General features: G+C 47.4%; 1 protein-coding gene across 3 annotated transcripts in view; it reads right to left on the bottom strand.

Annotated features, from left to right (window-relative positions):
• Positions 1-16146: 16146 nt before the first annotated feature.
• The window catches only part of LOC135509581 (dual specificity protein phosphatase 8-like), a 68262-nt gene continuing 57324 nt past the window's right edge, over positions 16147-27084 (bottom strand). For all 3 annotated transcript variants that reach the window (XM_064930352.1, XM_064930353.1, XM_064930354.1), the window contains 4 exons: positions 21597-21757; positions 21123-21282; positions 20606-20729; positions 16147-19931 (listed from right to left, as the gene is read on the bottom strand). In XM_064930352.1, the coding sequence (XP_064786424.1) occupies positions 18704-19931; positions 20606-20729; positions 21123-21282; positions 21597-21757 (1673 nt within the window). In that variant the 3' untranslated portion in view covers positions 16147-18703. The remainder of the gene's footprint in view (positions 19932-20605; positions 20730-21122; positions 21283-21596; positions 21758-27084) is intronic.

Genomic DNA, 27084 nt, shown 5'->3' with positions numbered 1-27084 from the left:
AGAGCTGGGGCTGGGGTATAGATGATGGGGCTGGTGTATAGATGATGGGGCTGGGGTATAGAGATGGGGCTGGGGTATAGAGATGGGGCTGGGGTATAGAGATGGGGCTGGTGTATAGAGATGGGGCTGGTGTATAGAGATGGGGCTGGTGTATAGAGCTGGGGTTGGTGTTTAGAGCTGGGGCTGGTGTATAGATGATGGGGCTGGTGTATAGAGCTGGGGCTGGTGTTTAGAGCTGGGGCTGGGGTATAGATGCTGGTGTTTACAGCTGTGGCTGGTGTATAGATGATGGGGCTGGTGTATAGATGATGGGGCTGGTGTATTGATGATGGGGCTGGTGTATAGAGCTGGGGCTGGTGTATAGATGATGGGGCTGGGGTATAGAGCTGGGGCTGGTGTATAGATGATGGGGCTGGTGTATAGATGATGGGGCTGGTGTATAGATGATGGGGCTGGGGTATAGAGCTGGGGCTGGTGTTTAGATGATGAGGCTGGTGTATAGATGATGGGGCTGGGGTATAGATGCTGGTGTTTACAGCTGTGGCTGGTGTATAGATGATGGGGCTGGTGTATAGATGATGGGGCTGGTGTATAGATGATGGGGCTGGGGTATAGAGCTGGGGCTGGTGTTTAGATGATGGGGCTGGGGTATAGATGCTGGTGTTTACATCTGTGGCTGGTGTATAGATGATGGGGCTGGGGTATAGATGCTGGTGTTTACAGCTGTGGCTGGTGTATAGATGATGGGGCTGGGGTATAGATGCTGGTGTTTACAGCTGTGGCTGGTGTATAGATGCTGGTGTTTACAGCTGTGGCTGGTGTATAGATGATGGGGCTGGGGTATAGATGCTGGTGTTTATATCTGTGGCTGGTGTATAGATGATGGGGCTGGGGTATAGATGCTGGTGTTTACATCTGTGGCTGGTGTATAGATGATGGGGCTGGTGTATAGATGATGGGGCTGGGGTATAGATGCTGGTGTTTACAGCTGTGGCTGGTGTATAGATGCTGGTGTTTACAGCTGTGGCTGGTGTATAGATGATGGGGCTGGTGTATAGATGATGGGGCTGGGGTATAGAGCTGGGGCTGGTGTTTAGATGATGGGGCTGGGGTATAGATGCTGGTGTTTACATCTGTGGCTGGTGTATAGATGATGGGGCTGGGGTATAGATGCTGGTGTTTACAGCTGTGGCTGGTGTATAGATGATGGGGCTGGGGTATAGATGCTGGTGTTTACAGCTGTGGCTGGTGTATAGATGCTGGTGTTTACAGCTGTGGCTGGTGTATAGATGATGGGGCTGGGGTATAGATGCTGGTGTTTACATCTGTGGCTGGTGTATAGATGATGGGGCTGGGGTATAGATGCTGGTGTTTACATCTGTGGCTGGTGTATAGATGATGGGGCTGGTGTATAGATGATGGGGCTGGGGTATAGATGCTGGTGTTTACAGCTGTGGCTGGTGTATAGATGCTGGTGTTTACAGCTGTGGCTGGTGTATAGATGATGGGGCTGGGGTATAGATGCTGGTGTTTACATCTGTGGCTGGTGTATAGATGATGGGGCTGGGGTATAGATGATGGGGCTGGGGTATAGATGCTGGTGTTTACAGCTGTGGCTGGTGTATAGATGCTGGTGTTTACAGCTGTGGCTGGTGTATAGATGATGGGGCTGGGGTATAGATGCTGGTGTTTACAGCTGTGGCTGGTGTATAGATGCTGGTGTTTACACCTGTGGCTGGTGTATAGATGATGGGGCTGGGGTATAGATGCTGGTGTTTACAGCTGTGGCTGGTGTATAGATGATGGGGCTGGGGTATAGAGCTGGGGCTGGGGTATAGAGCTGGGGCTGGGGGTAGAGCTGGGGCTGGGGTATAGAGCTGGGGCTGGGGTATAGAGCTGGGGCTAGGGTATAGATGCTGGGGTATGGGGCTGGGGTATAGATGCTGGGGTACAGAGCTGGGGCTGGTGTTTAGAGCTAGAGCTGGGGCTGGTGTTTAGAGCTAGAGCTGTGGCTGGTGTTTAGAGCTGGGGCTGGGGTATAGAGCTGGGGCTGGTGTTTAGCAATGGGGTATAGAGCCGGGGCCAGGCTATAGAGCCGGGGCTATGGGCTATGTGCTGATGGAAACAGTGAGAGTGCTGATAGGGGTAGAGCTGCATGGGGCAGAGTGCTGTCTCAGGCTGGCACACCATTAGAGAGACAGGCGTCAGCATGCCCAGCTGCTTTCGTCAGCACTTTGAGAGTATGCACAGACAGTACAGAGAGAACCACACACTCACATTCTCACTCCCACACAGACAGTAGAGACATGATGCACAGTCTTGTCCCTCTCACACACTCTCGCTTTCTCTCTCCCTCTCCGCCTGTCTCCCCTTGGCATCTATAAAGTGAAATGGTAAGCGTAACCTGAGGACAACTGCAGTCAGTATCTATTTAGACTTTTTGAAACACAATTATTGATTATTTTTCACCTTCCCCAATGTGACAAATGCGAGTTGGGGGAGTTTGACTGACAGCCAACAGTAGGTGGCAGCACTACGTTACGCAATAGCAGCAGCATGAGCACGCAGAACAGCTTTGGCAAACCTGAGCTGACCAATGCGCAAAGCAAACCCTTCTCACTTGTGTTGCAGACCCAGTCAATTGGAAACATCGTTGATCCATTTGATTCAGTCAAAGAGAGGAACCTGTTCATTCAGAGTGCAGTTCAGGTGTCTGTACATTCTGTTCTCCATGTAGTTTACAGATTGTGTATGTAAATCAATACTGTACAATCTTGGTCATAACGCTGCAGGCTAGTGATCAGAAAGCCTTGTCTAGTAAACAGACGTCTATCAATCTGGCAAACCCAGCTCCTTGTTTACACCCATTTAATCAGATCAAAACGGAATTATTTATTAAATGAAGAAATCGGACAAAATCGAAATGAACTTCACGATGAACGGATCCCTGATTATGACAACGAATATAAACAAACATTACCATCTTTCATTGAGACATATTGCACTGTCAACATCAGCCTCGCGCAAGACCTCCGTTGCATCCTTTGTGTTGAAACCATTTCCACTGTTTTGCAGTCTTAATGTCCCCTCTCGCTCCCCGTGGGTAGCGCAATGTAATACACAGGTGACCATGGCAACACTAACTGCATTAGGATGGATTACCGATAAACTTTGCAGGACAGTTTCCCGGCCGTGAGCCAGCGGCTTCATTCAAACTGCAGGTCACAGAGCAACTGTATTCATCCAGTCATTGATGGCTTTACTGAACATCTGCAAGGTCCTCGGTAGCGCAGTTGGAAAAGCATGGCGTTTGAAATGCTTGGGTTGTGGGTTCGATTCCCGGGACCGCCTGTACATATAATGTATGTACGCATGACTTTTCCAAGTCCCTTTGGAAAAAAAGTTTTCAACAAAATTGCATTTTTTAATATGTCATGAAAATGATTTGAAACAGTGAGGCGGTATGTGTGACGCTCGTATAGATATATGTATATAAATGAATGTGGCACACAGTATGGAAGTCTCAGGCTCCGACAAATGATCCTTGGGGCTGCCTCGTCCCCATTTGGTTTTCTAAAGGGAAAGAGAGCGAGTGATAGAACCGGAGAAAATCGAAAAACAAGGAGAGGATGAGATAATTAAGAGAACAAGACAAACAAACAGTGTGAGTGTGCGAGTGTGAGAGGGCGCGAGCGAAGCAGGAGAGAAGGAGGGCGGCGATTGGGAGAATATAGGCCTCCAGAGTTAGGGTTATATAAGGACAATCGATTTCAATGGAAATAAAAAGTGGAGATGAAATGCTTTTGGAATCGCCCGCTCTGGCCGGCCAATGGAAAAGTGCGGAATGCCGTTGCTGACGTAACTCTCCTAACAATGTGTGCGAGTGCTGGCCAAGTTGCTTCCGTTTGAGTGTATGCGTGTGTGGGTGTGGGTGTGTTAGTGGGTGAGAGTGGAAAAGTGTGGAATGACGTACTGATGTAACTAACGCTTCCAACAGTTTCCATATATAAGGCCTGGGATCAGGCGCCAGGCCGACACTCAACATGGCCGCGTCTGGTACCCATCAATAACTGGTAAGAGGAGGAGGACACGCATGCGCACGCAGGAACACACAAACACACACTTGCACACATGCACGTACGCAGGAACACACACACACTCATTATATGCACAGTTGAAATCGGACTTTTGCATACACTTAGGTTGGAGTCATTAAAACTCGTTTTTCAACCAGTCCACACATTTCTTGTTAACAAACTATAGTTTTGGCAAGTCGTGTTGGACATCTACTTTGTGCATGACACAAGTCATTTTTCCAACAATTGTTTACAGAAGATTATTTCACATATACCACACTCTATCACAATTCCAGTGGGTCAGAAGTTTACATACACTAAGTTGACTGTGTCTTTAATTAAACAGCTTGGAAAATTCCAGAAAATGATGTAATGGCTTTAGAAGCTTCTGATAGGCTAATTGACATCATTTGAGTCAATTGGAGGTGTACCTGTGGATGTATTTCAAAGCCTACCTTCAAACTCAGTGCCTCTTTGCTTGACATCATGGGAAAATAAAAAGGAATCAGCCTTGACCTCAGAAAGAAAATTGTAGACCTCCACAAGTCTGGTTCATCCTTGGGAGCAATTTCCAAACGCCTGATGGTACCACCTTCATCTGTACAAACAATAGTATGCAAGTATAAACACCATGGGACCACACAGCCGTCATACCGCTCAGGAAGGAGATGCGTTCTGTCTCCTAGAGATAAACGTACTTTGGTGTGAAAAGTGCAAATCAATCCCAGAACAACAGCAAAGGACCTTTTGAAGATGGTAACTGGAGGAAACAGGTACAAAAGTATCTATATCCACTGTAAAACAAGTCCTATCGACATAACTTGAAATGCCGCTCAGCAAGGAAGAAGCCACTGCTCCAAAACCACCATAAAAAAGCTAGACTCCGGTTTGCACCTGCAAATGGGGACAAAGATCGTACTTTTTGGAGAAATGTCCTCTGATCTGATGAAGCAAAAATAGAACTGTTTGGCTATATCGACCATCGTTATGTTTGGAGGAAAAAGGGGAGGCTTGCAAGCCGAAGAACATCATCCCAACCTTGAAGCACGGGGGTGGCAGCATCATGTTGCGAGGGTGCTTTGATGCAGGACGGACTGGTGCACTTCACAAAATAGATGGCATCAGGAGGTAGGAAAATTATGGGGATATATTGAAGCAACATCACAAGACATCAGTCAGGAAGTTGAAGCTTGGTCGCAAATGGTCTTCCAAATGGACAATGACCCCAACCATACTTCCAAAGTTGTGGCAAAATGGCTTAAGGACATCAAAGTCAAAGTATTGGAGTGGCCATCACAAAGCCCTGACCTCAATCCTATAGAAAATTTGTGGGCAGAACTGAAAAAGCGTGTGCGAGCAAGGAGGCCTACAAACCTGACTCAGTTACACCAGCTCTGTCAGGAGGAATGGGCCAAAATACACCCAACTCAATGTGGGAAGCTTGTGGAAGGTTACCCAAAACGTTTGACCCAAGTTAAACAATTTAAAGGCAATGCTACCAAATACTAATTGAGTGTATGTAAACTTCTGACCCACTTGAAATGTGATGAAAGAAATAAAAGCTGAAATAAATAATTCTCTCTCCTCTCTCTCTCTCTGACATTTCACATTTTTAAAATCAAGTGGTGATCCTAACTGACCCAAGACATGGAATTTGTACTTGGATTAAATGTCAGGAATTGTGAAAAACTGAGTTTAAATGTATTTGGCTAAGGTGTATGTAAACTTCCGACTTCAACTGTATCCGAGAATGTTTAGAAAATACTCCTATTCGGTCATAATGCAGACCTCTCCGAATGCAAGGTGACCTGTTGGATGTGTATTAGCGAGCAGATCTTAATACTCAACAAGGGCACCCTGACAAAGAGACATAGATAGAACAGAGCATACTGTAGGAGGGATGATCCACTCTGATCCACTGCACACGCACACATGCAAAAGTCTGTCTTGTTTCCTAAATGGTACCCCATTCCCGATAGAGTGTATTACTTTTGACTAGGGCCCATAGGGATCATGTAAAAAGTAGAGCACTATAGGGAAATAGGATGCCATTTGGGACACATTCCATTCAAATCAAGTCCAATTTTTTTGTCACATGCGCCAAATACAACAGGTGTCGAACTTATCGGGAAATGCTTACTTATGAGCCCTTCACCAACAATGCATTAAGAAAATATTTACTGAATAACAAAAAAAATGATAATAATAATAAACAGCGAGTAGCGGGGGGGCGGGGTTGTCAATGTAAATAATCCGGGTGGCCATTTCATTAATCCTTCAGTAGTCAGCATGGCTTGGGGGTAGAAGCTCTTAAGGTGCCTTTTGAACCTAGACTTGGCGCTCCGGTACCACTTACCGTGTGGTAGCAGAGAGAACAGTCTTTGTCTTGGGTGACTGGAGTCCTTGACAATTTTTTGGGCCTTCCTCTGACACCGCCTAGAACATAGGTCCTGGATGGCAGGAAGCTTGGCCCCAGTGATGTTACTGGGCCGTACGCACTACCCTCTGTAGCACCTTACGGTCAGATGCTGAGCAGTTGCCATACCAGGCGGTGACACAACCAGTCAGGATCCTCTTAATGCTGAAGCTGTAGAACTTTTTGAGGATCTGGGGACCCATGCCAAATCTTTTCAGTCTCCTAAGGGGGAAAAGGTGTTGTTGTGCCTTCTTCACAACTGTCTTGGTGTGTTTGGACCATAATAGTTAGTTGGTGATGTGGACACCAAGGAATTTGAAACTCTTGACCCACTCATCTACAGCCCCATCGATATGAATGGGGGTGTGTTCGGCCCTCCTTTTCCTGTAGTCCACAATCAGCTCCTTTGTCTTGCTCACGTTGAGGGAGAGGTTGTTTTCTCTGACCTTCTCTGTACAGGCTGTGTCATCATTGTCAGTGAGCAGACCTACCACTGCTGTGTCGTCAGTAAACTTAATGATGTTGTTGGAGTCGTGCTTGGCCATGCAGTCGTGGGTGAACAGGGAGTACAGGAGGGGAATAAGAACATACCCCTGAGGGGCCCCCGTGTTGAGGAACAGGGTGGCAGATGTGTTGTTGCCTACCCTTTCCACCTGGGGGCGGCCCATCAGGATGTCCAGGATCCAGTTGTAGAGGGAGATGTTTAGTCCCAGGGTTCTTAGCTTAGTGATGAGCTTCGTGGGCACTATGGTGTTAAACGCGGAGCTGTAGTCAATGAACAGCATTCTCACATAGGTGTTTCTTTTGTCCAGCTGGGAAAAGGCAGTGTGCGATTGAGATTGCGTCATCTGTGGATCTGTTGGGGCGGTATGCGACCTGGAGTGGGTCTAGGGTTTCCAGTATGATGGTGTTGATGTGAGCCATGACCAGCCTTTCAAAGCACTTCATGGCTACCGACGTGAGTGCATCAGGGCGGCAGTCATTTAGGCAGGTTACCTTCACTTTCTTGGCCACAGGGATGATGGTGGTCTGCTTGAAACATGTAGGTATTATAGACTCGGTCAGGGAGAGGTTGAACATGTCAGACACTTGCCAGTTGATCCGCGCTTGCTCTGAGTACACGTCCTGGTAATCCGTCTGGACCCGCAGCCTTGTGTATGTTGACCTGTTTAAAGGTCTTGCTCACAATGGCTACGGAGAGCTTGATCACACAGTCGTCCGGAACAGCTGGTGCTCTCGTGCATGCTTCAGTGTTGTCTGCCTCGAAGAGAGCATGAAAGGCATTTAACTCTTCTGGCAGGCTCACGTCACTGGGCAGCTCGTGGCTGGGATTGCCTTTGTAGTCTGTAATAGCCATGCCAAGCCCTGCCACATCCGACGAGCGTCAGCGCCGATGGAGTAGGATTCAATCTTAGTCCTGTATTGACACTTTGCTTGTTTGATGGTTCGTCTGAGGGCATTGTGGGATTTCTTATAAGCGTCCGGATTAGTGTTCTTCTCCTTGAAAGCGGCAGCTCTAGCCTTTAGCTCGGTGCGGATGTTGGCTGGTATCCATGGCTTCTGGTTGGGATATGTACGTATGTTCACTGTGGGGATGATGTCGTCGATGCACTTATTGGTGAAGCTGGTGACTGAGGTGGTATGCTCAATGCCATTGGATGAATACCGGAACATATTCCAGTCTGTGCTAGCAAAACAGTCCTGTAGTTTAGCATCTGCGTCATCTGGCCACTTCCGTACTGAGCGAGTCACTGGTACTACACTACCATCTTTAGTTTTTGCTTGTAAGCAGGACTCAGGAGGATAGAATTATGGTCAGATTTTCCAAATGGAGGGCGAGGGAGAGCTTTGTATACGTCTCTGTGTATAGAGTAAAGGTGGTCTAGACTTTTTACCACTGTGGTTGCACATGTGACATGCTGGTAAAAAGGAGGTGAAACAGATTTCAGTTTGCCTGCATTAAAGTCCCCGGCCACTGGGAGCGCTGCTTCTGGATGAGCATTTTCTTGTTTGCTTTTGGCCTTATACAGCTGGTTGAGTGCGGTCTTAGTGTCAGTTTGTGGATGTAAATAGACGACTATGAAAAAAATAGATGAAAACTCTCCTGGTAGATAATGTGGCGCACAGTTTATCATGAGTTACTCTACCTCAGGTGACCAATACCATTCACTGACATTTAGCTAATACAGTACAATCCATACGGTAGTACAACCACAATCTTTATCTTATGTGCACATGTGTACTGTAGCAGGTAGCTAGCAAAATGAACAAGTTGAATACCCACACGCAATCAGTCAGTTGAGGCAGACCATAGACATGTATTGTAGATAGCTTAAAGAGAGTATGGTCAGATGAATATAGTCCAGGGGTGTCAAACTCATTCCACGGAGGGCCGAGTGTCTACGGGTTTTTGTTCTTTCCTTTCAATTAAGAGATAGACAACCTGGTGAGGGGAGTTCCTTGCTAATCAGTGACCTTAATTCATCAATCAAGTACAAGGGTGGACGGAAAACCCGCAGACACTCGGCCCTTTGTTGAATGAGTTTGACATGTGATATAGTCCATTACCATGGCCTTTCCAAGGGGAATCCCAATAGAGCCATAATACAAGCTTCTTTGCTCAGAAGACAGTCATGCACACACAACAAGACCTCATAGTTTCCTTTCGAAATTCAACGTATTATGGCGTCTATTTTATACATATTAATTCCGACTGGTTACAGTGTTCGTTTCACGTGGTTACGGGGTTTAAACAGAAACAACTCAAAGGTTAACAGTTTAGGTATTAATTGCCAGTGGTTAAGGGCTATGGTTTGTGGAAGGCGCCGCAAATCAACCAACCTCATAGCTTCAAGTATCATCAAGTATTGTCATGGCTTCCAAGAGCATTGTAAACTGCCCGTGGCGCAGTGGTCAGAGCAATGCGCTTTTGGCTCTAAGCATCAGGACTTTGTGCCCAGAGCTGGGAAATAGTTTTGAATTTTTTTTAGGAGCACTGAGAAAGCATACCCAGCTCCATGAGGGGGCTAAAGGGGGCTTCGCCCCCTCAGTTCAAACTTGTGCACGCCTCAGTTTTAGTTTTATGTCCCTGTATAAAAATAGCAACGATTGAATGACAGGTTGGCGCAATTAAAAAAAATATATAAAAAAAACTCTGCCTCTGTTTCAGCAGAATCGACAGAGCGCGCCACAGTGTGTGTTGGAGGGCTATGGAAAGCCACCGGGCGGTTAGGTATGACTCCTTTGCGTTACCATTAAAAGAGTGAAAAAAAATATTTTTAATCTCTGTGAATAATGTGATACGCTTTCAGCTGTTATATTTGATTTTGATTTATAAGTGCGGGGTCCAGTTTACCAGTCGGGTTCTGGTGAGGATGCAGTGTTGGAGGCTAAACCGTCTCCTTCCTGCTCCTCTGCTGTTCCTATGGGGGGGGGGATTGTCTGTTCTATGATAGGGTGTGGGACTGACACTGAATTGATTATGACCGAGCTCTCTCCGTAGCCTGTAGAGGAGACGGAGTGCACTGACCCTTTCCCCTGTGATTGGAGAGAAAATGACCGCACCCGCAAAATGTGTGTGGCATGGAAATTGTATCAATGCTGGTTGGGTCTGGAGACAACCCCAGTGTCCACTGTGCACCATTCGGGAGAGAATGCTCCCTTACCTACTACAACAAAGGCCCCAGTGCCCACATATCGCCAAAAGGTTAGTGGACAGTGTTCAGGGCCATTTTTCATCTGCCTCGAGGCAACTTAACTTAATTGCATTTACCAATTGAATGTCAATTTCTTTGTTTTCTTTGTTTGGAGAGCACGTGTCCGGTTTCTCTGTCATGTTTAATGTTGTGTGAATGCGTGCTTTAGCGTGCATAGATATACCTGGCTTGCATGCCAATAATAGGGATGGCCAAATGTATTTAAGTGCCTATTTGGGGATGCTCTATTTAGTCATATTTACATTTACATGAGCCCCCTGGTAGCCCCAACCTGTGCTTTATTGGTTCGGACAGGTTTTGCCTGATGAGAGGCTTTTTCTTATGAATGCTGACATTTTTGAAGTCATAACTTTGCATATATATTTATAAATATCACGTCATCTTTTTTTGAAACACCAGCGCCGTGCAAATAAATCACACACTCACTTTGCAGCTCTACCTCCCTGCCTCCTGCAGAATCTTTGTCCTTATGACTGCTAGAAGGAACCTACTTCATGCTGACACAGCGCAGGGCAGATCGCCGAGAGATTTCTACCGCCAACCTGTCAGTTCAAAAGCACGCCGTGATCTCGGAGTCTCTGCGTTTGAACTTTACGTTTATTGTTGTATAATGTGACATACATTTACATTTAAGTCATTTGGCAGACGCTCTTATCCAGAGCGACTTACAAATTGGTGAATTCACCTTATGACATCCAGTGGAACAGCCACTTTACAATAGTGCATCTAAATCATTTAAGGGGGGGGTGAGAAGGATTACTTTATCCTATCCTAGGTATTCCTTAAAGAGGTGGGGTTTCAGGTGTCTCCGGAAGGTGGTGATTGACTCCGCTGTCCTGGCGTCGTGAGGGAGTTTGTTCCACCATTGGGGGGCCAGAGCAGCGAACAGTTTTGACTGGGCTGAGCAGGAACTGTACTTCCTCAGTGGTAGGGAGGCGAGCAGGCCAGAGGTGGATGAACGCAGTGCCCTTGTTTGGGTGTAGGGCCTGATCAGAGCCTGGAGGTACTGCGGTGCCGTTCCCCTCACAGCTCCGTAGGCAAGCACCATGGTCTTGTAGCGGATGCGAGCTTCAACTGGAAGCCAGTGGAGAGAGCGCAGGAGCGGGGTGACGTGAGAGAACTTGGGAAGGTCGAACACCAGACGGGCTGCGGCGTTCTGGATGAGTTGTAGGGGTTTAATGGCACAGGCAGGGAGCCCAGCCAACAGCGAGTTGCAGTAATCCAGACGGGAGATGACAAGTGCCTGGATTAGGACCTGCGCCGCTTCCTGTGTGAGGCAGGGTCGTACTCTGCGGATGTTGTAGAGCATGAACCTACAGGAACGGGCCACCGCCTTGATGTTAGTTGAGAACGACAGGGTGTTGTCCAGGATCACGCCAAGGTTCTTAGCGCTCTGGGAGGATCACACAATGGAGTTGTCAACCGTGATGGCGAGATCATGGAACGGGCAGTCCTTCCCCGGGAGGAAGAGCCGCTTCGTCTTGCCGAGGTTCAGCTTGAGGTGGTGATCCGTCATCCACACTGATATGTCTGCCAGACATGCAGAGATGCGATTCGCCACCTGGTCATCAGAAGGGGGAAAGGAGAAGATTAATTGTGTGTCGTCTGCATAGCAATGATAGGAGAGACCATGTGAGGTTATGACAGAGCCAAGTGACTTGGTGTATAGCGAGAATAGGAGAGGGCCTAGAACAGAGCCCTGGGGGACACCAGTGGTGAGAGCGCCACGCCACCTGGTAGGAGCGACCTGTCAGGTAGGACATACGTAGTGTTCAGTATAATTCAAATGCAAGAACGTCCCGGACGTTTGCCCCACTCGCCTGTTCACTTTATCCTGGCGGGGTCTGCGAGGAAGGCATATATTGGCCTTTTCAAACGTCCGAAGACGAAGTCTATTTCTAGTGATCAGGCTGCGCTTGCACACACACACACACACACACACACACACACACACACACACACACACACACACACACACACACGCACACCAGAAGCTGCCTATGATGGTAGTCGTGGACAGACCATGAACACATAAACGATACCGTAGAGCAGCATTAGTTTCCGGTGCTTTGCACAAATCACGATTTCGCAGGTGTTAGCGTCTTCTGAATTTCGGAAGGGGAGGGGACATAAGGCCGTAATGTGCAAAGAGAGACAGTGGGCTCTTCCTTCCAGTTCCGATCCTCGTATCTCTTCTCTTAACAGATATAGACCAGAACTTAATCGAGGAACTGACCAATTACGCTAGACTTTAGTTCTCTGTTAACCCGAGATGAATAATGCATCACCCCTGCCAGTCTTCTTTCTGTTGGTTGCAATTTAACGCTCATTGAGACAGTATTGTGCTGAGCAGAAAAGGCTGGGGGCCAATTGGAAATATGTGTGCTCCGAGAAGACATACATTTCTCCAATTCGTCGTTGTTTGGGTTTCGCTCTCAGCTGACTAAACATTCATACTGTGCCCTAGGCAGAACTTCTCTGAAACGGCAATGATATTAAATTCTCAAACTGCCCCATTTTAAATGCGTGCCTCAGTGCATACACGCAACACATTTGATGTTACGATCAAGCCAGTAAAAAGTAACATTTGTTGATGTTTCAATAGAAAGTGTTCTGAAATTCCTGACGTCATGAAACCAAAATGGCTATTGTCTCATTCAACCATTCAATTCATACAGAGATGCTTGTAATAACATGGTACCTTATGTCAAACTTGCTGAGGGCAAATGTTTTTTTTTTTCTCTCTCTCTCTCTCTCTCTCTCTAAGATGCACACTGAAATATACACACGCATGCAGACGGACACATACACAGAAAAAACATTCACACACCTATTCTCTCATCCTGTGAAGGTAATCACTATTCAAACACATCACATCATCGGGAAAACACCGCACCCATCCAACCATCCTCCCTTCGCTGGAAGCTGGAAGATAACGAGGAACAAGGAAACAGACGAGTTTCACATTTGGCCAGAGGCGTGTGTGTGTGTGTGTGTGTGTGTGTGTGTGTGTGTGTGTGTGTGTGTGTGTGTGTGTGTGTGTGTGTGTGTGTGTGTGTGTGTGTGTGTGTGTGTGTGTGTGTCAAATCAAAATCGCATCACATGCACATAAAACAGTACAGTGAAATGCTTACTTGCAAGCCCTTTCCAAACAATGCAGCAATAGCAAGGTAAGGGTAAATAATATAAAATAAATAAGATAAATAAGAAAAGTACCATCATTTCAATGTGCAGGGATACTGAAGTAGTGAGATATGTACATGTCAGCAGAATGTACAATAGTGGCTGTTAGCAGGATAAATAATAATAGTGTGTGTGTGTGTGTGTGTGTGTGTGAGAGAGAGGAAATGAGGGGATAACACTGACAATGAACCATCTCAGAGAGAGAACGAGAGGAGAACATAAATTCCACAGTGACTTGGCCGTAGATCCACTCTCTATTCCCACATCCTCTCCCTCCCTCTCTTGCTGTCGGTCTGTCTCTCCTCTTTCCTGTGGGACAGAGCCATGGAATTCACCTTGAACCCTTGCACATCCTGACTATGATTATAACCCTAGCACTACACCTTGCCAGGTTTTATTCTATTGTTAGAATGTGATTTATGTATGGGCACTATGTGTAATGTAGATGGGCTCCATTGACAGCATCTATTTGGTCTATATCTACAGTACCAGTCAATATTTTGGACACACCTACTCAGTCCCCATCTGTACTCCCTGTTCACCCACGACTGCGTGGCCAAACACGACTCCAACACCATCGTTAAGTTTGCTGACGACACAACAGTGGTAGGCCTGATCATCGACAACGATGAGACAGTCTACAGGGAGGAGGTCAGAGAACTGGCAGTGTGGTGCCAGGACAACAACCTCTCCCTCAACGTGATCAAGACAAAGTTGCTATAGGAAAAGGAGGGCCGAACAGGCCCCCATTAACATCAACAGGGCTGTAGTGGAGCGGGTCGAGAGTTTTAAGTTCCTTGCTGTCCACCTCACCAACAAACTATCATGGTCCAAACACACCGAGACAGTTGTGAAGAAGGCACGACAAAACCTTTTCCCGCTCAGCATCCTGACCGGTTGCATCACCGCCTGGTATGGCAACTGCTCGTTATCTGCCCGTAAGGCGCTACAGAGGGTAGTGCGTACGGCCCAGTGCATCACTGGGGCCGAGCTTCCTGCCATCCAGGACCTATATAATAGGTGGTGTGAGAGGATAAGCCCATAAAATTGTCAAAGACCCCAGCCACCCCAGTTATAGACTGTTCTCTCTGTTACCGCACGGCAAGTGGTACCGGAGTGCCAAGTCTAGGACCAAAAGGCTCCTCAACAGTTTCTACCCCCAAGCCATAAGACTGCTGAACAATTCCTATAATCGCCACCGGACAATTTACATCGACACCCCTCCCTTTTGTACACTGCTGCAGCTCGCTGTTCGTTTGTTACTTGCATAGTCACTTCGCCCCCAACTACATGTACAGATTACCTCAACTAGTAGCCTGGACCCCTGCACACTGACTCGGTACCGGTACACCCTGTATATAGCCTCATTATTGTTATTCTTATTGTGTTACTTTTTATTATTACTTTTAATTTTAGCCTACTTGGTAAATATTTTCTTCTTCTTGAACTGCACTGTTGGTTAAGGGCTTGTAAGTAAGCATTTCATGGTAAAGTCTACACTTGCTGTATTCGGCGCATGTGACAAATAAAGTTTGATTTGAACTCAAATGAATTTATCCTCTGCAATCACAACTGATTGGCTCCACAATGCTTTAAGAAGGAAAGAAATTCCACAAATGAACAAGGCACCCCTGTTAATTTAAATGCATTCCAGGTGACTACCTTATGAGGCTGGTTGAGAGAATGCCAAGTGTGAAAAGATGTCATCAAGGCAAAGGGTGGCTACTTTGACACTTTTTTGGTTACTACTCTGTGTCTCACAAAGCCATGTTGGTTGGGACCAAAAATCTCAAATTTGGACTCATCAGACCAAGGACAGATATCCACCAGTCTGATGTCCATTGCGCGTGTTTCTTGGCCCAATCAAGTCTCTTCTTATTATTGGTGTCTTTTAGTTGTGGTTTCTTTGTAGCAATTCAACCATGAAGGCCTGATTCACGCAGTCTCCTCTGAACAGTTGATGTTGAGATGTGTCTGTCACTTGAACTCTGTGAAGCATTTACTTGGGCTGCAATCTGAGGCTGGTAACTCTAATGAACGTATCCTCTGCAATCAGAAGCAACTCTGGGTCTTCCTTTCCTGAAGCGATCTTCAAATTTCTTGGAATTTTCCGGATTGACTGACCTTCATGTCTTAAAGTAATGATGGACTGTCGTTTCTCTTTGTTATTTGAGCTGTTCTTGCCATAATATGGACTCGGTGTTTTATCAAATAGGGCTATCTTCTTTATACCTCCTCTACCTTGTCACAACACAACTGACTGGCCCAAACTTATTAAAGATGGAAAGAAATTCCACAAATGAACTTTTAACCAGATACAACTGTTAATTGAAATGTGTTCCAGGTGACTACCTCTGAAGCTGGTTAAGAGACTGCCAAGAGTGTGCAAAGCTGTCGTCCAAGGCAAACGGTGGCAACTTTGAAAGATATATTTTGATTTGTTTAGCAACATTTTTTGGCAACCACATGACTCCATATGTGTTATTTCATAGTTTTGATGTCTTCACTATTATTCTACGATGTAGAACATAGTCAAAATAAAGAAAAACCCTTGAATGAGTAGGTGTGTCCAAACTTTTGACTGGTACTGTATGCGTATTTCATGTGTTGTGGTGATTGTGCAGCTACGACGTTGAAGACACATTTCCCTTAGGGATAAAGACAGTCTGGTCATGGCTTTGTTTTGTCCTACAGCTGTGCACCACCACCCCAAGAAGGACTCACGTAAAACCAAAAAAAAAAGAGAGAGTCAGAGAACAGTTCATATTTTTGTAATGTTTGCATTTTTGTCTCATTTTCACAAAACCGGTACAGGGGAAGGAAAAGCCTTTCAATGGAACCTGAGGTATTTTGCGTCAAGCAGCCTAAAGTATCAGGATTTTCTTTTCAAAACTTACCTAAACTCATCAATGTTCTTAGATACGTTGCTATTTACACAACATAATAATAATTATATAATAATAATAATACATCAATACCAACAATTATAGCAATCGGGACAGCCTGCATCTTCTCTTAACAGGTTTTAAAATAATTATAACATCTTTTAAAAAATAGAGAGAGAGTAGAAGGAAAGGCTAGGAAGAGAACTGAACACAGGAAATCCAGGTCTGACCTTACAGCAGCACAAAGGTATAGGTCAAAGGTCAAAGTTCGCCATAGAGAAAAGATAACCGAAGGAAAAAGAAAAGAAACACATATACGTACATCATAAATAAATAGACAAATCTCGCACCAGGAGAGCAATAGCATTCATTCATTCACCTCTGAATCACAACAAATCCATTAAGAGTTTCATCCCTTCCATTTTGTTTTTTTTTATCATACCTTTGGAAAACAAGAGTGAGCGCGATAGAGAGAGAGAGCGAGGGAGTGAGGGGGACATGCATTGTGCTGATGTGCCAGCAGTTGTGTATCCTGCTCCGGGCTTGGCTCACTGATAGATCCCCTGAGAACAAACGAAAGGTTGCGGTGTATCTTCGTGTGTGTGGAGGGGGTTTGTTTAAGCTTTGGGCTCCTCTCACATCCCAACACTGTGTAATCCTGTGTGTGTGTGTGTGTGTGTGTGTGTGGAAACTAGCCAACAGAATGAGTCTAGCACTCTTAGGTGGATGTCTCTAATATTGTCAAATGTGTGGATCTACTTGCATATACCAGTAGTTGTTGTCCTTAGCCCTCGAGAAATCAACAGTCCTTCCTACAATAATGCTGCTCTTTAGAAGAGCACTGGGTTGAATAAGGTTCTTCAGTCTCCTCACACGAACAGTCTCCCAGTAGATAACCCTAATAACTGTAGGAGCCCACGATCACAAAAAAAAAACAACGTCATAAATACACACAACTGAAGAGTCGACACAGTGAGCACAAGACGTGGAAAAGATGCATTTCAGCGTCTTCTCAATGTCTTTACAAGCCAAAATACATGTTTTGTACGTCTTTTCAATGTCTTTCAAATGGGTTGTGCTCATAGGGAAGTAGCTAGAAACCCCTCAGATGACTGTTCTTCACCATACCACGCGTCTGGTTATATCACCAGGGGTTAGAGCGTGTTGGTACCCTTAGGAAGTGGATGGGATTCTTGTTTTTGAAGAGAGTGACAGAAAAGTGCATTTTAATGTCAGATGAAACCCAAAATACATCACTCTCCCTCCAAATAATGAACATCACATATTGCTTGCTTGTAGTTTTGTGTGTGTTGTTGCATGTGTATGTGTTTCATAAATACCATTCAACAAAAACTGAGATTAACAAAGGAAAAAGTCCACAAAACATGATTATTTCTCATTACCAGAATGAACAGATAAAATAAATTAAAACTATGAGAAAAAAATGTTGATTAAAAGTCCATTAAAATTGCTATATATATTCATATAGTATTTGTCTGTCTGTCGGCCAGCCACTCTGGAGCATGCTCAGTAGAGGCTGGGAGAAGGGGGGCATGGGTGGGGGGAATACACAGGGGGGTGGGGTGTGTGGAGGGAGACATGCGTGTACAGAACGCCACTACAGGGAGGTCGTAACTTAGACCTAACCCCTCCCCTCCCCACCGCCCCCAAACCTCAGTCACGTCACACCGTTTAACACTGGAAACAAGGGAGCAGAAGAGGATTGTGGGGAAAATACACTGTCAGTCTTTATCGGTCACTATGAGTCCTCGTGGACCATGCTGGGCTGACACGCCAACATGGAGGATCCTTCACTGTTTTGATGCAGTATCACCGGTATAGTCACTTAGTCGACACTGAATGGTATCTCACTGCAGTGTGATGTGCTGTGTTTCTGGGGTACGTAGAGCTTTCAAAGTATTTTTAATGAATGGTGGGGCAGACTGAGCCATGCTGGGGTTCACTGGGGCTGAAGTCAAGCCTTAGGAGGAAACCGCTTGTCTCAAATGACACCCTATAACCTAAAACTAGTGCTATACTTTTGGTGACATTTGTTCAAAAGTAGTGCACTATATGGGGGATAGGGAGCCCTTTGTGACTTGCCCCTGGGTCCCTTTTTGTCTAGCTGACACCATACAGAGGAAATAGTTCATAGTTCAGTGTCAGGCCCCACAGCCTCCATCTTCCCCAGAGTTTCTCTCTTTAGAGCTTTGTTTGGTAGTACTGTAGATGTACAGTAGTAGTAAATTGACAGTTGAACCTCATGTCTAGTCACAGAAACTGTCTTTCCATTTGTTTGTCTTCTCAGAGTTTGAGTCTTTAACACGGTCTGCGTAGGGATTATAAATCTCCCCCCTATGTCCTCCCCACTCAGGTCCATTTGCCCCCCTCCCTGGGCGAGCAGGTTGTGGTCCGGAGTCCGGTTTGTCAAGATACCTCGATGATCTCCATGCTCCCGGAGAAGCTAGACTGCTTCCCGATCTTCCCTAGCTCCTCCCGGGAACGTGTCTCGGAGATGCCCTCCTCAAACTCCATCTGACAGCTGCGCCGCTTGAACTGCTTGTCGTTGCTGTTGGAGCCCGTCCCGTTAGCAACGGCCGTCGAGGATGATGACGACGCTGACGACGACGCCGCCGTTTTGTCCCGCGGCACTTTCTCCCGTAGCCGCACCCCTTCGCTACACCCGAACGCCACGTACGCTGAGCTGCTTCCAAATCGCACTTCCACGCCTCCTCCACTGCCGCCTCCGAGTTCCATCCCTCCTTCCCCTACCTCTTCTGCCCCAAAGTACCATGGGGTGTCGGTGGTAGGGGTGACTGGGGTGGTCGCCTGGACTGTGTCTCTGTGTTTGGTCCACATGGTCCCAGATCCCATGGTGGGCAGGGAGAGAAGCATGGAGCCCTTCATCAGGCTGTCGTCCAGGCTGGGGCTCTTGTGGACGGGAAGGGAGCGTCCCAGAGCCAGGCTGAGGGACTGGGGGTGTGGGAGGTAGGAGTGGACCGGGGAGTTGCTTGTGGATCCAGCTCCACCAGATCCAGAGCCGTGCTTGGCTTTCCTCCTGGGCCTGGACAATGAGGGACCTCCAGAGCGAACGCCCCCTTCACTGGGACCCCCGACGCCGAGACCTCCGATGCTACCGCCGCACCCCGGGGAGGGGAAGGGCGACTCAGCTGAGCCAGGGCTGTCCGGGGCGGGGGAGAACTGGGGACAGATGCCGTTGACAGGGGGGCTGTCCAGTTTACACAGCTTGGGCACATCCTCGGAGTGTGTGGGCGCTGCCAGGCGCGGGCAGTGGGGGCTGCTAGGGGAGTACACAGACTTGATGTCCAGGGAGAATGAGCGCTTCAGCCGGTTGGTGTCCAGGATGCGCTCGGCTGACAGGTGGAGGCCGTTGAAGCCCTGCTGGAGGGAGGTCGGCGAGGGTAGCTTGGGTTCTGAAGGGGTCGGGGGCTCTGCTAATGAAAAGTCATGATGACCGTTGACCTCTGAACCTGAGCTGACCCCGTTGACCTCTGAACCCTGGGATTGACCTTTGCCCTCAGAGGTCTTGTCATCTGACAGCGCTTGGAGGAGCCGCAGCCCCTTCTCGAACTCCAGCAGTTGGCCCAGGAAGTTGAAGTTGGGAGATATTGAAGGCCGCCGGTCCTTCACAAACCTGGTTAGGGGGGAAACAAGTGAGTGAAATGTTAGTTCCAGTTAGAGTTGGGGATCCAGTTGCAAAGTAAAGCAAAACAAAGATTCTGTAAAGTTCCTCTAAGCTACTTCCTGTGTGAACCTAATATTGATTGTTGGGTTGCATGCAGGGATACTCTGTGATTCCATCTCCTTCCCCAGAGTCAGGTGAACACGTGGATACCATTTTTATGTCTCTGTGTCCAGTATGAAGGAAGTTAGAGGTTGTTTCGCGAGCCAATGCTAACTAGCATTAGCTAGCAGATACCCATAGACTTCCAGTTATTGCGCTGACGCTAGTTACTAATTGCGCTGGCACTAGTTCGCAATTTCCTTCAAACTGCACACAGAGATCTAAAAATGGGATCCATTGGTTAATTTGACTCCGGGGAAGTAGATAAAGGGGCTCATCGCCAAAATCATGAAGTATCCCTTTAAGTAGCAGGTTAACCCCCAGATGAACTGGTGTGAACTAACTGAAAAGATGATCCTAGGTCTATGTTCTCCAGACAACACCGCTAGTTCCTATTGTACACTTTTGTACAGTTCCTCTGGCAACCATAACAATTTCATTTCTCACGACTGGGGAGTAGAGTTGACTGTCTCGCATTTCCTCAAACACTTGAGTCGCCTTTTTAAAAGACGGGAAGAGTGTACCTGTAGGCGTCATCCGATGACAGGCCCATTGTCTTCATGATGTATGCGATGGCGATGGTTGCCGAGCGTGAGATTCCAGCCAGGCAGTGCACAATGACTCTACAGTTTGACACCTTGGCTTTGTCTGTAGGGAGGGGGGGGGGGGAACAAACACGTGTGAACACACACAGTTGTACACAAAACCCAGGAACAGTTAGTCAGAACAGAGAGTCCCGAGAGAATGGAAAGCCCATTGAAAACGATCCGCCACTTCCTGCTCAGCACTGGGGGTCGTCGCCATGGCGATTAACATGGCTTCGGGAGTGTCGCTATTGATGCAGTTTATTGTACGTTTTCAAGTACCACTTGTGAAAGCAAGGAAAATTGTATGGTGCTGTACATTGTGACTGTGATATTTTGAATATGAGGGCTGTTTCACAATGTTGTGTGACATACACTACCGCTCGGGCTACAAGCGCATATTACCGTTGCATATTCTCCCGCACATATAAAAGACACACAGAGAATCTTGACTTACCAATGAATTCATTGGTTTTCTCCAGCCAGGGCAGTAGCTTCTCGCAGTAGTTGTCGTTGACAGGGATCCGCATGAAGTGGCTCTCGCTGATGAAGTCAGGCTTGGGACAGGTGTTACTGGCATTCAGCACGTACGTGATACCATTCTGAACCATCAGGTCCTACAGACAGACACGACGAGAGACACAGACGGGGGGGGGACTGTTAGGAAAGGCAATAACAAACCAAAAAATTGACAGGTAACACTTCATATTTCTGCTCACAGTCCCTCTACTCTGATTCAGAGTGTTTAATAGTCACATGTATTGGGGTTGTGGGTGCAATTGCAGGGTACATGCAGGACTAGTGAAATAACATAATGGAAATGGTCATGTAAAACGATATGACTATAAATAGCACTACAGACACAGCAACAACTGTGGCCGTGATGAATAAACGCATGTCCATATTCCCCCCTTCTCTGCTACGGGCTCACCTGGTTGAGGACGTCTTTCTGCGATCCCAGGTAGAGGTGTGGTAGGATGCGTGTGGGGCCTACGTTAGCTACAGGCAGGCAGGGCTGGGATATGCTCATAGGCAAAGCTGGCTTGCCCTCACACAGCCCGGGGAAACAGGAGGAGAACGCAGCAAAGCCCCCTACAGGAGAAGAGAGAGAGAGACAGAGGAGAAAAATATCAGTTATACTCTACAATACAACTTTCCCCAAAAATTCGCAAAAAGTTTGGGCGCCACTGCGTTTGGTTCAGCCGCACATACAGAACTCACGACCCAATACACAGCATCTCTTGGTGCACTGAATCCCCTCATGTTACAAACGTGTGTTCCAACAACGTCGCCTAACCATTTGAAACTGTGGACATATTGTAGACAACAGTTGGAGCTAGAATGCGAGATAGTGCCTCAGCTCCCAGATCAGTAGGAAAAATGTCTCTGTCGCATCTTTGACTGGGGGTTAGTTTGGCTGCTGGGCGCTGAGGAATGTATGTAGCTGGCCCTTTAAGAGCAGGCGGATCCACTTTTGGCCTGTGTGTGCGTTAGTGTGTGTTAGAGACTGTGTGTGTGTGTGTGTGTGTGTGTGCGGCTCTGTTTCCTGCATGAGCTCATGTCCTGTAGCAGAGAATTGCGTCAGGGCTGGGGAATGAGAGAGGCCACAGGTGCAGGGCCAGCACAGAGGCCCAGTAACATCCCCCCCCGACGACCGCGCAGTACACGCGCACACAGGCCCACACAGCATACAAACACACACACATGCGCGTCCAGCGTGCACACAACCGCGCAGTACACAAAACACACAGACACACACACACACACACACAAACACACACATCACAGTCGTTTGTACAGAAGCCTGCATACACACGCAAAACCACACAAAGACAATCTTACACAATCTTGCTCACTCTCGCTTTCCAAGTCTGACTCACACACACATGAACAAACACACACTCGCTCATCATTACTCTGCATTACCACGGTTGTATAACTTCTGGGCGGGGCTAAGGGGGGAGGGGAGGGGGGTGAATGACCTCGCCAAGCAAAGGAAAGGTGGGAGGGAGCGAAGAGAAGGAGGGAGAGACGGAGGAGTGCTTCAAGGAAACCCTGAGCCCCAGCCCAAGGATTAGAACCTAATCTAGGTTCAGCCCTGCCTGCCCCAATCTGGCCTACTGCCACACACACACACACACACACACACACCAAAGTGCTGCTGTGCTGAATATGGGTCGTAGCGGAGTCAGTGTGAACAGAGTGTATTCTGACCCACTGATAGGCAGGCAGACATAGGGCTATATCTGGCGCCCGTCTCTTTAAGAGTAGAGAGGATTGGGAGGAGGGCCTCCCTGTTTCCAGCTATTAATGGCAACCCGGGCAAAAAAAGATGACATCACCTCTCCACACGCAGTCGGGCAGGCAGAGAGAGAAAGGCCGCAAAACAAATGAAGAAAGAGAGGAACAGAAAGAGTACGCTCTTACAATGACTAAGGGAGTCCCCCCTTCCCTCAATTAGCACACTTCCTTTCAGCAGTAGTCTACGCCTGCACAGATACAACAACTTCTGGAATATTCCTCACTCCGAGCCACCCCCATCCATATGCACTTTATTCACACGGCATAGAGCAGAACAGTGGAAGGAAGGAGGGAAGGAAGGATCTCTTTCAGGTTGTTCTTTGAAGGCTATCTTCCTGGTCGTACTCATGCTCTCTCACTCTCTCTAAGCTCCTCCTGACCGAGGAAGGAGTGTGTTCCTGAAAAACAGGAAAACCCCCACGTCACGTTAAGAAACATTTCCTTTTTCATTTAAGAGGACATTTGTCAGAGAGTTGTTGAGAGGATCAAGTCAGCATGGGACAGTGGGTGTTCAATAGCTAGTGCTGCCTTCGTGCAAAATGACCTTACTCTCCTCCTCAGGTACAGAGAGCAGAGATAACACAACAGGATTGTGTGCCCGTGGGTCTATTGAGGGCTATTACGTTTCAGCTGCGTTATGTCAACACCTATCAAACACACACACACACACACACACACACACACCACTGAGCTGTCCAAAGGTTTTACCGTGGGCCTGTGCTGCGTTCGTTGGCTCTCAGTCAGCACTGATAACACACACGCACTCACTGTCACCGGTCACCTGACCTTCAGACTTAATGTTGCTATGGCAATCACACGGGGACGATGTGGCCCGACCGTTGGGCCTATTGTCCCTGGGGTGCTGTCACTATGGGAAAACTCACCATGCGCCCACACACACACATATATAGAGTGCCCTCATACACACACTCTTGAGAACCTGATGATGTGCCAGAGAGACATGCACTCACATCCCCCAAAAAGTACCAGATGACGCATCTCTCCATTCCAATCCAAACCCATTGAAAAAACCCATGACACACTCTGGTCCAGCTGTCTGATGCGATGACATCATAAAGTCAACTGTCCGTAAGCGCTGAGAAACACAGTCACAGACCAGGTCTGCTTCCCAAATCGCGCAGTATTCCCTATGCAGTGCACTACTTTTTGCCCGGCGCCCAAAGTAGTGCACTGCATAGGGAATAGGGTGCCATTTGGGATGCACAACACCTCAGACAACAGCCTGTCCTGGTCGGGGCTCCTGTTCCACTTTAGTTTCTGGCTAAGACAACTGCTCTAGGACCAGTTGCCTGTTCCCCCAGGGTCTCAACTTCCCCATTATCAGCTGAATAGCTAAACTGACCCTGGCTGTTGAGTAGCCACCTTTCAGTCTGGTAGCCAACTCACTGGGCACGGGGGAAAGAGGGCACTGTGTCGCTCGCCATCAGCTTCACCAGCCAGTGTTGACTTCCTTTCTCCTCCTCCCCGCTCTATTATGTCATGTGTTTTATTCTCTCCTCTCTCGGAGCGCCCCGGCCCTCCCTTGTTTGGTCTCTCTCTCCCTTTTCCCCTTTTGTTTCTCCATCCCTCCACAGGGAACTCTGAGGGAGAAGTAGAGTAACGCACACAAATCGAGACGCCACCCATATGAATAAAGTTCATAGAGAAACACGTGCCGATGAGTGTAACATAACATCTATCAATGTTGAAGAGTTGAAGAAAGAAATGGAAAGCTTGTGTTTGTAGCAAGTTCATGGGGACAAAGGATCCCTTTTCCCCCCACAGAACACATGGCGTGTGTGTTGCCATATTTGGAAAGCAGCACACACGCTTTTCCACCAAAAACAAGAGAGAGAGAGAGAGAGAGAGAGAGAGAGAGAGAGAGAGAGAGAGAGAGAGAAAAAGAGAGAGGGGGAGAGAGGGGGAGGAGAGAGAGAGAGAGAAAGAAAGAGAGAGAGAGAGGGTCGAGAGAGAGAGACAGAGAGAGAGAGTCGAGAGAGAGAGACAGAGAGGGTCGAGAGAGAGAGACAGAGAGAGGGGGAGAGAGAGAGACAGAGAGACAGAGAGAGAGGAGAGAGAGAGAGAGACAGAGAGACAGAGAGACAGAGAGAGGAGAGAGAGTCGAGAGAGGGGAGTGAGAGAGAGACAGAGAGAGAGACAGAGAGAGAGAGGGGGGAAAGAGAGAGAGAGGGAGAGAGAGAGGAGAGAGAGAGACAGAGAGAGAGGAGAGAGAGGAGAGAGAGAGAGACAGAGAGAGAGAGTCGAGAGACGGGAGAGAGAGAGAGACAGAGAGAGAGTCGAGAGACGGGAGAGAGAGAGAGACAGAGACAGAGAGAGTCGAGAGAGGGGAGTGAGAGAGAGACAGAGAGAGAGACAGAGGGAGAGAAAGAGAGAGAGACAGAGACAGAGAGAGAGACAGAGACAGAGACAGGGGAGAGAGAGAGGGGGGAAAGAGAGAGAGGGGAGAGAGAGAGGGAGACAGAGAGAGAGACGGAGAGAGAGACGGAGAGAGAGGGGGGGAAAGAGAGAGAGAGAGAGAGAGAGGGGAGAGAGGGAGACAGAGAGAGGGGAGAGAGACAGAGAGAGAGAGAGAGAGAGAGAGAGAGAGGGGAGAGAGAGAGAGGAGAGAGAGGGCGAGAGAGCAGAGAGAGAGAGAGAGACAGAGAGAGAGAGAGGGAGAGAGAGACAAAGACAGTGAGAGAGAGAGGGAGAGAGAGACAAAGACAGTGAGAGAGAGAGTGAGAGAGAGAGGAGAGAGAGAGAGAGAGAGAGAAAGGCACACTATATTGGTACTATTGATTGGCGCGCACACACACGCAGATATGGGCAGTATTTCTGTGGTATTTGAATTACTTCTGAGTATTTAGTATGTTGTATGTTGTATGTATGTTGTATTACACAGGGTTGAACTACACTCCAGTGCATTTTTTGAAAGCTGTAATTTGTTTTGTCAAAATACCCAAAAACTTTTATATACCATATATTTCTATACAATATATTTTGTGGCCCCCTTTCACACCCTACATTAGTATCAAAAGTATCAAAAGTATCAAAAGTCTGATAAGAGTGTCTGCTAAATAAACGAAGTATACATGTATATGTAAAAATGAAAATCGCAAAACGTGCTCAGTATTACCTTGACAAGGTCCGCCCCGAAACGAGGCCCGAGACAATGACAATACCCACAGAGTGGTTTTTGTATTTTAAAATCCACCATACATGTAAATACTTTGCAAAAGCATCTTATTTTGTTGAAATACATTGGTCTTCAGTAGTAGTGAGATTTTGTAGTTGTACTTTGTAATTGACGTCCATCACCATGCACACGCACGCACGTACACTCCCCCTCCCTTCTCCACCCCGGGGGAATTGATTTGTCTGAATGATTGCCCTCCCTCCCACCCTCCCTCCCTCCATCTCCTCTCTTCTATCATTCATATGGGGGGAGACATGACGCCATCCTCTGTGCCCCTCCAGCTGTCCCCTCTGCTCTGTAGGGGACATTAGCATTTCAATGTGTGTGCCCCCCCCCCACTATGACATCATTGCACACATGCCCCACTCCACTCTGCTCCACAAAGAGTCTGCTAAAGCAGCAGGGGGCCAAGCGTAGCCACTAGATCAGCGTGTCACAAAGGACAACAAGATTGCAATGTAGCAGATTGAGTATCAATCCGTTTGTGCCTATGTTATGTTTATGGTAGCGTTAGCATGTGGCTAAGTGTGTTTGAGTGTAAGTAATGGGGGTGGTTTGTAGCCGCCAGGCAGCTTACTTCCTGAGCGCAACACAATCTGAGAATAACCACTATGACACTAACAACACCTCTATTGAATAACAATAACAATTTGGTGGGTGCCTATATTTCTCCTTTTTCACACATGTACAAGTATGTATTAATATATTGGTATTGGACTTTTTTTGTGCATATCCCACTCTCCCTGACCCTCGGAGAGTGGGGTCACGGCCAAAGTCTGCCATTATCAACGGCGACCCTGGAGCATTAGGTTTAAGTGCCTTGCTCAAGGCCACGTCGGCAGATTTTTCACCTTGTCGGCTCGGGGATTCCAACAAGCAACCTTTCGGTTTCCTGGCCTGACGCTCTAACCGCTCGGCTACC

Source organism: Oncorhynchus masou, chromosome 22 (assembly GCF_036934945.1).
Source record: "Oncorhynchus masou masou isolate Uvic2021 chromosome 22, UVic_Omas_1.1, whole genome shotgun sequence".
Classification (NCBI taxonomy): Eukaryota; Metazoa; Chordata; class Actinopteri; order Salmoniformes; family Salmonidae; genus Oncorhynchus; species Oncorhynchus masou.
Note: the sequence above shows the minus strand (reverse complement) of the source record. Positions and strands in the feature narration are given on the sequence as shown.